The sequence below is a fragment of the Hypanus sabinus genome, chromosome 13, assembly GCF_030144855.1.
Source record: "Hypanus sabinus isolate sHypSab1 chromosome 13, sHypSab1.hap1, whole genome shotgun sequence".
Classification (NCBI taxonomy): Eukaryota; Metazoa; Chordata; class Chondrichthyes; order Myliobatiformes; family Dasyatidae; genus Hypanus; species Hypanus sabinus.
The window spans coordinates 27,222,215-27,238,078 of record NC_082718.1 but is presented as its reverse complement, the minus strand read 5'-3'; the positions used below and the strand labels follow the sequence as shown (position 1 = coordinate 27,238,078).

Below are 15,864 nucleotides of genomic sequence, written 5' to 3'. Positions count from 1 at the left end.
TTCCATCAAAGTATTCCTTTGCATTTTAACTGCTTGATTTAGAAAAACGTTTCTAATGTTGGCTTCTAACTTTTTGTAATTTGACCAATGTTTCAAATAATGGTATTGTGTCTTATTTAAGCAGCAGAGTTTGTGTTCAAATTAGTTTCTTGTACAGTCAGCCCTTCTTATCTGCACGGGATTGTTTCCGGAACCCCCAGCGGATTCCAAAATTCGTGGATGCTCAAGTCCCTTATTTAACATGTATCAGTGCGGTGGTCTTTAGGACCCAGCAGAACCCTGGACTTTATTTAACATGTCTCCATGTGGTGGACATTAGGACTTGGCGGTGAGCTCTGAATCCGCAGCGTTTCTGTTCACAAAAGTAATCACGATCGCGATTGAAAATAAGGTGGAAGTAATAAAGTGATCGGAAAGAGGTGAAACACCATCGGTCATTGGAAAAGCATTAGGCTACAGTCGGTCAACGATTGGAACAATCAGAATGTTAAAGGCCCTGCCCCAAAGAAAGCTACAATTATTACTAAGCAACGCAGTGGTTAAATTATTGAAATACGTATGTTTCTTAAGCGTTTTATATGCATAGAAAGGTAAAATATGTACTATATTCTAAGAAAAATGTTTGACTAACTGACGCTAAATAATACCAGTTGTACCTGTTCCGACTTCAAATCCGACTTAAAGACAGACTCAGGAATGGAACTCATTCATAATCCGGGGACTGCCTGTACTTTTAAGTCATTTCTAGATTACTTATAATACCTAATACAATGTAAATAGTTGTTATACTGTATTGTTTAGGGAATAATGACAAGAAAAAATAGTCTGTACATGCTCAAGCTACAAGTGCTGGAGAGAGAACTTCCGGGTTTCCCCGATCTGCAGTTGGTTGAATTCACGCATACGGAATCCGCAGATAAGGAGGGCCGACTGTACTTGTATCCCTGGCATTGCTGACCTGCATTGACTTGCCCCCTCTCTAAACTTTAAGAATGCTGTTTTATAAAACATCATTGCCTTCTGCATTGCTTGGTTTATTGGTATGTTAGCACTGATCTTATGACATTTTTTTTGGTTACTATACAGAATCATATTCACCATGCAAAATTAGTTACCTTTCTAAATGTTTATCAATGTATAAGCAGTATCTTGAACATAAAGAACAGAATCATAGAAGTACAGCACTCTTTGTGGTTTAAACCCCACCCCCTCTTCTGCAAAAGAGAATCACTGAATGATTCATAATTAAGCACTGCAGGAAAAATCACAAAAAGATTTATCCCCAGGGTTTAGCTTGTAAATTCTCTTTGTTGTGAATTTACTTTACCATTCGTTCGGCTGAATTGAGTAACACTTTGCAGGTAATAGAGCAGTTCTGAAATTTTAAATGTTTATTTTCTTGTTTCTGGGATCTGGGGATCACTGACATTTTCCTTTTGCATTTGCTTGCATCTTTATTCAGGTTTTCTGAACATATGATTGTAAAAGAGGTAAAATGTCAGAACTTTCAAAAGATTAACTAAGGCATTTTTTAATATATGTGCATGCAAAAAAAAAGAGGATGTAGAACCTTTTTCACATAGGTAGAAATAAGTTACTTGCCTTTATCTTTTGGCATTTCTAACTGATTTAAGACTGTGATGAGGAAGAGTTTCTTCACTGAGGGTTGTTAGTCTTGGAACGCCTTGCCTCTGTGTATATTTAAGGTTGAGATAGATAAAACATAATAAATGAAGGAATTACAGGTAAAAGGAAAAGAGAACAAGAATGAGCTGAAAGAATATCAAATCAAATTTACTTCTGAATGGGGGAGCTTATTCCAAGGCCTAATTGGTTTACTCCTGTTAATATGTAAGGTCTTTTGTCTGCTGTTATCTCAATTAGCTACTAATTAAAATTCATGTTTGGCTCATGCTTTAGTGCAGTTAGAGGCATTGTGCTCCTGTTGCATGAGTATAGGACTATTGTTTGATTGTATTATTACATTAGATTTCTGAACCGTGATGCAATGACACAAGTTTGAAGAAATTATGGATTTCTTTAGAAAGGTAATTTCAAGAGCAGCAGTCATAAAACTATCAGTATGCCTTAAGCACACACCTGATTAACTGAAGTTACTTTGGGAAGAAACTTTGCTGTCCTTAATTGACCTGGCAGTAGATGAACCAGCTAACCGTCCCTCTGATTATTGAGTCTCCTCTCACTATCGCTCTGCCTGACTTCCCTGATGAGCCTCAGAGCTGCCCATAGTACCACTGGCCTGGCTGCTGCTACTATACCCTAATAGGTTATTCCCCCATAACATAATTTAAAGGGTCATACTTGTTAATGAGTGGAATAGTCACAGGGGTACCCTGCACTGACAGCTTACTCCCATTACTCCTCATGGTGGTCACTCAGCTATTGTCTGAAGCCTGCGCTCTGGGTGTGACCACCTCAGTAAAAGTCTCATCTGTGAATTCATCAGTCTGCCAGAGTAGATCCGTCTAAATCTTCAGTTCTTTGAGCTTGTTATTTAGGAGATGAAGTTGGGTGCACTGCCTGTAGATGTAGTAATTAGAGAGACCATTAGATACCCTGAAATCCTGCATCTCACAAGAGCGACCATCTTGCCTATGTTTGCCATATCTCTTAACTTCTCAAGCTTAATTTCTAGCCTGCACCTGTTCTCATTGAAGCATGTTGAGCCAAAACCTGATCACTCTAACACTGGCCCACTCTCACAATGCTACTCCCACAGTGGCCACTCTGCTTACTCCTCGCTCTTTTTTTATTGTCCCTTGCTGAATTGCTGAATTCCTAAAAGGTCATAATAATTGCAGTGTGCTGAAGAGTTCTGAAAGGCCCTGAGCTGTTTTTAAACTTTGCATTGCTTACCAACAGGCAACCTCTCAAAATGATTGCAGCCCACTGAATTACTTGATCAAATTTTAAAAAGGTGGTATGCTGAGACAGGTCATTGAATTCCCATTTACTTTAATTAGCTGAAAATTAAAGTAACCCACTTCCTTGCACCTAATTCAATCCATAATTCTACAAGCAAACACGAGGAAATCTGCAGATGCTGGTAATTCAAGCAACACGCATGAAATGCTGGTGGAACACAGCAGGCCAGGCAGCATCTATAGGGAGAAGCTCTGGACAGTTCGGGCCGAGACTCTTTGTCCTGACTCTCAGCCTGAAATGTGTAGTGCAGGGGTGGGCAAACTTTTTGACTTGTGGGCCACAAAGGGTTCTAAAATTTGACAGGGGGGCCGGGCCAGGAGCAGATGGACGGAGTGTTTTGGTAATACACCTCATAAGAGAAAATAAAATATCATGGGATATGTAGAAAACATGTGCTTTAATTTCAATTGAAAATGAACAAATGCATTACAACAAAATATCTGTCTTTGAAGTCCCATGGTATTTAGCTATTTATTGAAATGACTTTTAAAACACTGAAAATTAAATGAATAAAATACAGCTTTTTTTAATAGTAACAGTTATTATTTTAAAGCACTGAAAATTCTGTTATCCTTCAGGATATTATCATCATCACTCTCCTCCTGCCTGTCTTTATTTCAAAAACGGTAGGAGATGCAGGTCTACTTGTCCTGCTCCTTCTTATTCAATTGTCCCCTGTGCCAAAACTCAACAACGACCAGCACAAGGACAGTACAGTGACAGCGCGCCAGTATGCAGAGCGCGTTATTTGATCTGGAGCACATTTTTTATTTTGAGAACGTACGTGCACCTGCGCACTACTCATGTCCATCACTTAACAGAAATGACATGTAACATGTAAGACTTATTGAAAAAAATATTTTCAAATGCATTTTTTACATAACACAACGAAGAAACTTATTTTTAATTTCAGTGAGAACAGTGTTGTTGGTCTCCCTTTTTAGCCAGCGCATCAAAGTCTGGATTTAGTTTTGTTGTGGCGATTCTCAGGATGGATCTGAGGTGTTGGTCAGTTAACTTGGATCTGTGGCTGGCTTTGTTGATGTTCATGATTCTGAACGCCTGTTCACACAAATAGGTCGAGCCAAAAAAAGAGTAAATCGTAAATGTGGAGTAATACGCTGCACCTCAACAAAGGTCAATTTGTAGCAGTGTGCTACATGCAGTGCTAAAATTACAACACGGAGTCGGTAACTGCAGTCGAAGAAAAAAACTTTATTCGAAATCCCCAGCCTCACTTTTAAGCCTCCCTCAACCTGCCCCCCGTGGCGCAGAGGCTCCAAAGCTCTGTGCTCGCAAATCCCTGCAGGCTATCTCCCTTAGCCGGAACACTGGCTAATTGTGAGCCGGTTCGGATGTGCCAGGAAATGGGTCGCCACAAATGTATATAGAGTGCGTCATCTATTGGGAAAACACGTTAACAAGGTTTATTAATATAATTTCATCAAGTTCTGCGGGCCGGGTTAAAAAGCTTAACAGGCCGCATATGGCCCGCGGGCCGTAGTTTGCCCATGCCTGGTCTAGTGCTTCTCCCTATAGACGCTGCCTGGCCTGCTGTGTTCCACCAGCATTTTGTGTGTGTTGCCATAATTCTACAATATTGCTCCCCAATTTTGAGAAACACAGCAGATGACTGAAGGTTCAATAATTTTACATAACGAATTTCTTTTTAAGTCCTCCCTGCAGATTTAAATCATAAAAGTCACATCTTTCACATTGGATGAGAATATAGCTTTTAACTGCTATAATGGAGTGAATTTAGCAGGAGGATATTTATAGAATTTGCATTAATAATCTGCATGCTGCTAAAGACTTTGCTTTTGTTATAAAACAGTTAACATTTGAATTAGAAGTTTTCTTGTCTTTAAAGTTGATTAAGATCTTATGGTGACTCAATTATCACCGATTGTATTCCTTTTTTCACTTTTGGTTATCACATCTCAGTTGTCTATATAAAGTCGCAAAAATTGCAAAAAAAGACATCCAATGTTTGTCCTAAGTTTAATATGGAACTGTAGCGCCTCATTTCCTAGCGTATCCGAACCGACTCACAATTAGATAGCCTACGGGGGTTTGCGAGCACAGAGCTTTGGAGCCTCTTCGCCATGGGGGGCCGGTTGACAGAGGCTTAAAAATGAGGCTGAGGTTTTCGAATAAAGTTTTTCCTTCGACTGCAGTTACCGACTCCGTGTCGTAATTTTAGCGCTGCTTGTAGCACACCGCTACAATTGGTGACCCCGACGGTCCAAACGATTTTTGGACCAGAAATGACCGACGCCGCCTCTGTTCATGCGGTTTCGTTGAAACTGCCGGGTTTCTGGACACAGCGCCCGGACCTATGGTTCCAGCAAGCCGAAGCCCAATTCCACGTTCGCCGGATCACCTCAGAAGACACCCGCTACTACTACGTGGTGGGCTCCCTCGACCAGGACACAGCTGCCCAGGTCGCGGAGTTCGTACAGTCGCCCCTGGCAGACGGCAAGTACACGGAATTCAAAGCCCTGCTCCTCAGGACTTTCGGACTCTCACGGCGCGAGTGGGCTGCCCGTTTACTGCACCTGGATGGCTTGGGCGACAGACCTCCATCGGCTTTAATGAATGAGATGTTGTCTCTGGCCGAGGGACACACAGGCCTCATGTTTGAGCAGGCATTCCTGGAGCAGCTGCCCGAGGACATACGCCTGCTGCTGTCCGACGCGGATTTCAGTGACCCCCGGAAGGTGGCAGCCCGGGCGGACTTGCTGTGGAACGCCAAAAAGGTGAGCGGGGCGTCCATCGCACAGATCTCCCAGCCACGCTCCCGGCAGCAAACCAGTCCAGGCCCGGCCGCAGAGCCCACTAACCCCCGGCCCAATGACCACTGGTGCTTCTACCACCAGCGGTGGGGCGCAGAAGCCCGCCGTTGCCGCCCGCCCTGCAAGTTCCCGGGAAACGCCAGGGCCAGCCGCCGCTGATGGCTACGGCGGCTGGCCATCGGGATAGCCTCCTGTATGTGTGGGATAGAAGGTCGGGACGCCGGTTTTTGGTCGACACTGGTGCCGAGATCAGCGTTTTACCTCCGACGAGTTACGACACCCGCAGCAGGGCACCGGGTCCCCCCCTGAGGGCCGTGAATGGCAGCACAGTAAGGACCTATGGCACCCGTCAGGTGCAGCTACAGTTCGGCCCCAGCCAGTTCACGTGGGACTTCACACTGGCCGCCGTAGCCCAACCGCTTCTGGGTGCGGATTTTTTGCGAGCTCACAGCCTGCTGGTTGACCTGCCCAGGAAGAGACTGGTACACGCCGAGACCTTTCAGACGTTCTCCCTGGGCGCGGCCCAGTTGCCAGCCCCTCACCTCGGCTCCATCACGCTGTCCGACAACGATTTCACCAGGGTCCTTCTCGGCATCCGCACAGCGCCCAAGGACGACCTGCACGCCTCGTCGGCCGAGTTGGTATACGGCGCGCCCCTGGCCGTCCCCGGGGAGTTCCTACCAGCCCCGAGGGGGCAAGAGGAAGAACCCGCTGCAGTCCTGGGCAGACTTCGCGAGAAGCTCGGTAACCTGGCCCCCATACCCACGTCACAGCATGGGCGGCACCCGACCTGCGTACCCAAAGACCTACGGAACTGTAAGTTTGTGTTTGTACGAAGGGGCGGGCATCGGCCGCCACTGCAGCGGCCATACGAGGGGCCGTTTACGGTGCTCCGGAACAACGGGTCCACGTTCGTGCTGGACGTTGGGGGGAAGGAGGAGGTTTTCACGGTGGACCGCCTCAAGCCGGCCCATGTGGACCTGGCGCAACCGGCCGAGTTTCCGGCGCCTCGGCGCAGAGGCCGACCTCCCAAGCAGGTTCTGGCCCAGGCTGTGGACATTGGGGGGTGTATCGCCGGTTCTGGGGGGCGGTTATGTAGCACCTCATTTCCTAGCGTATCCGAACCGACTCACAATTAGATAGCCTACAGGGGTTTGCGAGCACAGAGCTTTGGAGCCTCTTCGCCATGGGGGGCCGGTTGACAGAGGCTTAAAAATGAGGCTGAGGTTTTCGAATAAAGTTTTTCCTTCGACTGCAGTTACCGACTCCGTGTCGTAATTTTAGCGCTGCTTGTAGCACACCGCTACAGAACAATGTAATGTTAAGAAAATTAAGTATTGAATTAAAGGCAGGAACTATTTCAAGTATATAAACCATTGAATATTGCAAAATTTATTTCCATCATGTAACTTCGAAGTAGTACAGTAGAAATGAATCAGAGAATCTTGATGCCTAAAAATTGAGTTTTGCGCGAGGGTGATTTTATTAGAATATGTTTGTAGAGATTAAAATTTCTCAATTCAGTTTACAGGAAAAATAAATTACAGTGATCACAATGAACTTTGTTCTTAAATTGTCTTTTATGCTTGTCTCTAACTTTGATCACGACACTACAGTTGGTGGTCTCCGCTGGTCAATAATTGTGTTGTGATGAATGTATGCAGCCACATTGCCGCCTTAGCTTATACATGTGAAATATCTATTTTAGGCATCATTATATCAAATGTAAAATAACTTTTTGCTTTTGGGTAGATCACTTTCTTTGTACTGATTTAAATAGGCTGATGGTCTACTTGACATGCCACTTCCCCGTGCCTTATTAGTTGGGCCAACTCTTTTTCCTTGGGTGGGGGGAGTCGTAGGAGCTGCATTGTTTGTAACTACTTTTATTATTTCTCTGTTTTAACGAATGTTCTTTATGAATTTTAGTTTCAGTTGCATTTACTTGATAAATGGGATCATTGTACATTTTATCTATTCTTACAGCTGAAAAGTAATGCAGATTTTTGAATAGATGGGAAATAATTTTTAAAATTTTAATGGATTTATAGAACAATATTTCAAAAACTTAAACCAATTTAAGATAAATTTATATACCTAATATTGTTTTATTTGCCTTGTCACACAGACTCCCTTCACTCTAACACTGAGGCTATGGGATATCTACATGTTAGAAGGAGACCGGATTCTTACAGCAATGTCATATACAATTCTTAAACTGCACAAAAGTAAGATCACTTCATTATTGACATGTCTTTCCACTTAAAGTTATCCGATTTAGTTATATAACATCAGTCATTTGAAATTATGCATTATGGTTTGAAGTTTTATCATCTTCAATTTTAAAAAAGAGAAAGGTAAAGCTATGTAGTCCCCATCCCCCACAAACTGCATCACTAACATGTCACATGTGCTGATTCTCAACTATGATGTGTAATTAATGGCAAATGGTGTCTAGTTATCTTGGTTAATGGCTGACTTTGCTAAACCTAGTATTGTTTCACTCTAATTGGGATGCTTGTATTAAACAGTGCAATATACTTGCATCTAGCCTGTACTGAACTCAAAAGGAATATGCAGAAATGGAAGTGTAGTATTCTTCAAATGCTTCTTTTGCCAATTTTCTTCTTTACCTCTGCTCTCCTTCCAAAGCTTCAGTTGCACAATGCTAAGGAATCGTAGCCCCCTTTTTTAGCCTTAAAAATGTAATTTGACTATTTAAATAATAGTATGGTCTATTTATGTATGGTAGTAATTTTAGAATGTAGCAACTGGAAACTAGATGCTTTTGCTGTGCTTTGTAAAACCTTTATTATGGTCTAATGAAGCCAGTTGCAATGCCCCATGCAAACATAAAATTTACAAATTCAGCAATGGCCAGGGTTTGAACCTTGATCCACTATTAGTGTAGTATATATTTTAATTTTTCAAAGCCTTGAAGGAGCAATTATTTATATATTTTATATCTTAATTGGACTAGACCAATAAGCTGCTAACTAAGGTTTCTGACATTTTGACGATTCAGTGGGAGGTTAGGTGAAATGTTCGGAATTCTTTGTAATTTTTGGCCCATATGCTATCCATTTGACAGGAAGCTGTACCTTCAGTAAACTGCAATTAACTCTTTGTAAAATATCCTATCTAACAAGCTAGCAAAACTCAATTTTGTTGTTAGAGGTCTTTGATAAAATCTTTGGAAGGTATACTTGGAATAATGAATTAGTCTGGGCAATAACATTGTTAAATGCATTAAGAACTGCTACAGTCTGTGTATGGTTGAAATAAAAACAGAAAATAGCTCGTTGAACAACAATTGTGAAAAAGAAAAATATCTATGTTCAATAATCTTTTATGGTACCCCATAAGTGAACAGGAAAAGAACTGCAGATGCTGAAATTCTGAAATAAAAATAAAAAGCTGGAACCTTTCAGCAGGTCAGGCAAGATCTGTGGAAAGAGAAATGGTCTGAGACCCTTTGTTGGAACAGGAAAATAACAAAAATAATAAGTTAGTTTTAGGTAGCAAATGAGGTGGGGAGGATGAGCATTGGTGGAATACAGAGAGCATATCTGATAGGGTGAGACTGCAGTGTGACAGTTAGGGAGCTATTAAGCTCAGACAAGCTGCTTGCACTTTAACTGTCACATTAACATTTGAATGAGCATAAAATGTACAAGTTCATCAAGAAGATCAAATATTATAAGCTGTTGAATTCTATGTAAATAATTTGATTTTTCAAATCAGTGAGGGAATTGGCTCCACATGTCAAATTAATTTTCAGGCCAAATAGGTTGTTAAGTAGAAATTATATATTAGTTTGTCAGTTTTTCTCTTATTCTGAATTTTAACTTTTTAAAAAAATAATTAGTATGTTCACAATTCATCAGTTTGTAATGAAAACTCAGAAGACTGAAAGCACAGCACTAGTGAGCGCAGGGAATGAGTAACTTCTTTAACAGTGCACATTTTATAGATTTCTACCATGAGCATAGCTTAACTTTGCCTCTCTTAATTGTTACGTATTCAGGCAACAATAAATATATGAGTTCGGCAAGGGTTTTTTATAACAAACAACACGTTTATTAAACACAGAAAACAAACCCTCCAAAAGTAAACAAACACTAACACAACCGGAAACAGCTGCTGTGCGGCAGCCCAAACAGTTCTTAAAGCGATATTGCAAAAACAGTTCTTTAAAGTGGTATTGCCAAAAGTTCGATATGCTCACAGTCCGTTTAAAAGGAGAGACTTTATAGGACGATTTAAATTCTCTTTCACGTCGCTTTGCTTCGATCCCAGACGTCGAACTTCCCACGAAGAATTTACGAAACAGAACGGCTTAAAGGCACTGACCTTTCCTTCCTCACTGTCCTCAATCCTTTCTGGTAAACCCAGGGATTAACGCGAAGATAGTCAACGAAATCCTTCCAAATAAGGATCAAAAAAAGGTCGAAACCCATTTCACCGTAGAAAGCGATTCTCCTCGATCTTTAACTCCCGAACTTCGATCTTCACTCTCCACTGATTTCTCGAACAAGCAGAATCGTAAAGAACCTGCTGGCAATGACCTTTTAAACTTTAGGCATTAGATAAAAACTTCATCCTTCAACTAAACTGCATCATCACATTAAATCACGCAGTGGCATGAAGTCAACTTGGCAAATCCAGCCACGAACTGCCCCTCCTCACAGGGTGGGGTCTTCCTTTTATAACCTGAAAAAAAAACCTGTCACATGATCTCTACTGGCGGAAAAATGATGTCACTCCACCATCACAAGACCATTACCTCATGTCCAGTAAAGCTTCAACCCCAGTCATGTGACAAGGGCACCACTGTCATGTGTCACGAGTGCGTAACACCTCCCTCCAAAAAAAACATTTTTGGTCTGACAAGAAGAAAAATTTTTAACAATTGCTTACAAGAAAAACAAAGGTATAAATTTTATAACATACACAATATACAATACCATCATATAACAGCTTATAACTCACAATACAGTAGGAGTGTTACAATTGAAAAAAAACCACTCCCTAAAAAAATTACAGTGTACATTCAACATCGAGATAGACAATCAGCAACCACATTATCTCTACCTTTAATATGAGTTATCACAATATTGTACTCTTCTAACATCAAACTCCAATTTAATAATCTTCTGTTTTTGTTTTTCATCTCACTCAGAAAAACTAACGGATTATGATCAGTGTAAACAATAAGTGGTTTTTGAGTTGTACCAACATATACCTCAAAATATTCCAAAGCTAAAACAAGAGATAACAATCTTTCTCTATTGTCGAATAGTTTCTTTGATGCTTATTAAATTTCTTAGAAAAGTAAGCTACTGGATGATCAACCTCATCACCCTCATTCCTTTGCATTAATACTGCTCCTGCAGCCTCATCACTAGCATCCACAGCCAATGAAAAAGGTTTTTCAAAATCAGGTGCCTTAAGCACAGGTTGTTGACATATCATTGTTTTCAATTTTTCAAATGCTTCTTGACAAGGCACTGTCCACACAAACTTCTCATTCTTCTGCAGAAGGTTAGTTAATGGAAGGGCAACATTAGCAAAATTCTTACAAAATTTTCGATAATATCCTACCATTCCCAAAAATCTTCTGAGAGTTTTTTTCCCCATTGGAGTCGGAATCTCTAAAATTGCCTGAACAGGAGCTACCTTACCTTGACCCACAACATAACCAAGGTAAGTCACAGTGGCATGTCCAAATTCACTCTTAGCTAAATTAATAGTTAAGTTCGCTTTTGAAAGCCTTTCAAACTATTTCTCCATCGCAATAATATGTGCTTCCCAAGTATCATTTCCTGTCACTAAATCATCAATATAAGCATCAATATCTTTCAATCCCTGAATCACAGAGTTAATCATCCTCTGGAAAGTACCTGGGGCATTCTTCATCCCAAATGGAAGAACATTATACTCATATAACCCCTACCTCTGTCCGTTAATGGAACACACCAATACCCTTTCAATAAATCAATCTTTGTAAGGAACTTTGCTTTTCCAACTTTATCTACCCAATCATCTACTCTAGGAATTGGATATGCAACTTTTCGCTACAGCATTCACCTTCCTATAATCCGTACAAAACCTAATACTACCATCTGGTTTTGGCACCATAACACATGGCAAACTCCAATTCGAGTTAGAATGTCTAATGATATTATTCTCTAACATATATTCAGTTTCTTTCTCAGCAAGTTCACATTTTTCCATGTTCATCCTATATGGATGTTGTTTGATAGGTTTGTCACCTCCAACATCTACATCATGTGAAGCCTTCTCGGAACATCTGGAAACAACTCCCTATATTTAAAAATTAACTTCTTCATCTGTTGTTTCTGCTCTAACTGTAAATGTGCTAATTTCTCATCAATATTTTCCAGAATGATTGAATTTGGTAATCTAACAGAAACAATGTTGGATTTAGAATGAAAGTCAGATGAATCGTCTATCATGTTCCTAGTTAAATCAAACTCATTCTCACTAACCACAACAGTCACAGTATCAGATTGTTTCTTAAAATATGGTTTTATCATATTTATATGGCAAAGTTGTGTTGACCTTCTATGATCTGGAGTTTTTATCACGTAATCCACATCATTGATTTTGGACACAATTTCTTAAGGACCATGAAATCTAGCTTGTAAAGGATTTGTCGGCACTGGGAAAAGAACCAACACCTTATCTCCAGGCTTAAACATCCTCATCCTAGCTTCTTTATCATACCAAGTCTTCATTTTCTCCTGAGCCAACTTTAAATTTTCCTTAGCTAAGCTACAAGCTTTATGTAACCTGTCCTTAAATTTCAAAACATAGTCCAACAAATTAGTGTGTACTTCCTTTCTAATCCACTGTTCTTTCAATAAAGCTAAAGGTCCTCTAACTCGATGCCCAAACTCAAGTTCAAATGGACTAAAACCTAAAGATTCCTGTACCGATTCCCTTACTGCAAATAAAAGTAAGTTTATACCCTCATTCCAGTCACTTTTATTTTCCACACAAAATGTCCTAATCATATTCTTGAGGGTAGAATGAAACCTCTCCAAGGCACCCTGCGATTCTGGATGGTATGCAGATGAAGTGATTTGCTTAGCTCCCAATTTATAAACTATCTGTTGAAACAATCCAGATATAAAATTACTGCCTTGATCAGTTTGTATCTCCTTAGGTAATCCAAAATAAGTAAAAGAATTTATAAGGGCCTTTGTCACAGTTTTAGCTTTTATATTCTTAAGTGGTACTGCCTCTGGAAACCTAGACGAAGCACACATGATAGTCAACAAATACTGATAACCAGTTTTTGTCTTTGGTAATGGACCAACACAATCTACAATAACTTTTAGAAAATGGTTCACCAAATGCTGGGATAGGTTGTAATGGAGCTACTGGTGTAACCTGATTTGGTTTACCCACAATTTGACAAGGATGGCACGTCTTACAAAACATCGCCACATCTTTTCTTAGACCAGGCCAATAAAAATGTTTTAAAATCTTGTCCACAGTTTTCCTTACCCCTTGATGTCCACCTAAAGGCACACTATGAGCTAAAGTCAAAATCTCATTTCGATAAACTTTCGGGACAACTACCTGGTAAACAACATTCCAATCCTCACTTGCAGGAATTGTAGGCGATCTCTACTTCCTCATCAACACTCCTTTTTCCAAGTAATATCCTACTGCCACCTTCGCAATTTCACTATCTAGTAAAGCCTGCTCTCTTAATTTTATAATCTCAGAGTCTCTATTCTGCTCTGCTATCATCTCCTTCCGATACAGAGATAAATCTTTATTGTCAGACTTACTCCCAGAATCTTGTTCAAACAACGAAGATAAGAAAGTCTCTGACACATCCTCAAAACTCGAATCCTGAGTTGAACAGACCTGAGTAACAACCTCATTCTGCGCATCAATCTTCTTAGCCATATCTCTAGTCACAACACAGGAAGAATCTGTGTTAGAATTCAACTCTGGTTCCTCTGACTCCACTGTCAAATGCACTTCAGGAAAAACTTGTCCACCCGCCAGGTCATTACCTAACAATAAAGAAATACCCTTCACAGATAAGCTATGCTGTAATCCTACTTTACCAAATCCTGTAACTAACCCTGACTTTAAATTTACTTTATGTAAATGTACAGGCATAAAATCACTCCCAACACCTCTTATGTAATTTACCTCAGCAGTATCAGACTCTTCATTAAACTTCGACACACTGTCTAACATCAGTGATTGAGAAGCACCAGTATCCCTAAGGATTCTTATTGGCACCAGAGTAGATCCTTCTTTCAAGGATACAAACCCTTCAGTTATAAAATGATCATATCCCTTACTAACTTGGTCAGACTCTAACAAAGCCTCTGTGTTTATCAAACCCTGTAACTTTACAGGTGCTTCAGTATGTTGCACACAAGCATCTGGAACTGCTTCCTTCTCTTTCTTTTTCAATCTGAAACAGTTAGCTATTACATGGCCAGGCTTCCTACAACAGTTACAAATAAGACCAAACTGTCTTTCCTTCACAGGCTTTCCTTCCTCCTTACCTTTCTCATTAACCTCTGATTTAATTTCTGATTTACCTTGAGTCTCCATGTTATTTTTCCTCTTAAAATTTCTGCCCTGAGGAAATTTATTCTTATGGATTAAAACATACTCATCAGCTAATCTAGCACAGTCCTGCAATTTATCAGTATCCTTCTCATTTAAGTAGGTCCTCACTTCAACAGGGATGCTTCTTTTAAATTCCTCCATTAAAATCAGCTCTCTCAATGTATCATAGTCCCCATTTACATTTTTAGAAGAAACTGATCTCTCAAAACACATAGCTTTATCATAGGCAAATTCCACATAAGTTTTTTCCACAGACTTTTTCAAACTTCTGAATCTTTCCCTATAAGCTTCTGGGACTAATTCGTATGCGTTTATGATATGCCTCTTTACAATATCATAATCAAGTGCTTGCGCAGCAGTTAAAGCTGTGTAAACTTGTTGTGCTTTACCTTTAATTACACTCTGTAACAACACTGACCATTTATCTTTCGGCCACTCTGACATCCGAGCAATAGTTTCAAAATGTTGAAAATATCTTTCCACTTCTGTTTCACTAAATGGAGGGACCAATTTAATTTCTTGACTAGCAACAAACGGTTTTCTTGAACCAGAAGACTGTTTCCCAGACCTTAATTCCTCCATTGCATAGTCAAAATCCCTCTTCTTTTGATCCGCCTCCAATTTACACCTCTCCAAATCAGCTTTACTCTGTTCCAACCTCATTTGTTCGATTTGCAACTGCATCTCCAGATTACTTATTGGAAACGACTCTGAAACCGAATCATCAAAAACACCCGAATCCACATAGTGTGACGCGACTTTTCTCTGTATAACAGCCTTTGATGCAGTCGTCAAAATACCTTTAAGTTGCAATCTATGAGCTATTTCAAACACCTCAGTTTTTTTCGCCTTCGCCAACAACTCTGCACCTGGCGAAACCAGAAACTCATCAATATTCATTGTTGCCGAATACCACTCACAAGCCAATCACACAAAAGAACCAAGTATTCCCCTTTTTCCAAAACACCGATTCAAAAGTCAGCAAGCATTTAAACTCAAATGATCCAATCCCAGACGAGCCCCCATATTTATGTTACGTATTCAGGCAACAATAAATATATGAGTTCGGCAAGGGTTTTTTATAACAAACAACACGTTTATTAAACACAGAAAACAAACCCCCCAAAAGTAAACAAACACTAACGCAACCAGAAACAGCTGCTGTGTGGCAGCCCAAACAGTTCTTAAAGCGATATTGCAAAAACGGTTCTTTAAAGTGGTATTGCCAAAAGTTCGATATGCTCACAGTCCATTTAAAAGGAGAGACTTTATAAGACGATTTAAATTCTCTTTCACGTCGCTTTGCTTCGATCCCAGACGTCGAACTTCCCACGAAGAATTTACGAAACAGAGCGGCTTAAAGGCACTGACCTTTCCTTCCTCACTATCCTCAATCCTTTCTGGTAAACCCAGGGATTAACGCGAAGATAGTCAACGAAATCCTTCCAAATAAGGATCAAAAAAAGGTCGAAACCCATTTCACCGTAGAAAG

General features: G+C 40.4%; 1 protein-coding gene across 7 annotated transcripts in view; it reads left to right on the top strand.

The window, feature by feature from the left end:
- usp6nl (USP6 N-terminal like) overlaps nucleotides 1–15,864 on the top strand; it is a 233,461-nt gene that overhangs the window by 184,793 nt on the left and 32,804 nt on the right. For all 7 annotated transcript variants that reach the window (XM_059987357.1, XM_059987359.1, XM_059987360.1 and 4 more), the window contains one exon: nucleotides 7,870–7,969. In XM_059987357.1, coding sequence (XP_059843340.1) covers nucleotides 7,870–7,969 — 100 coding nt within the window. The remainder of the gene's footprint in view (nucleotides 1–7,869; nucleotides 7,970–15,864) is intronic.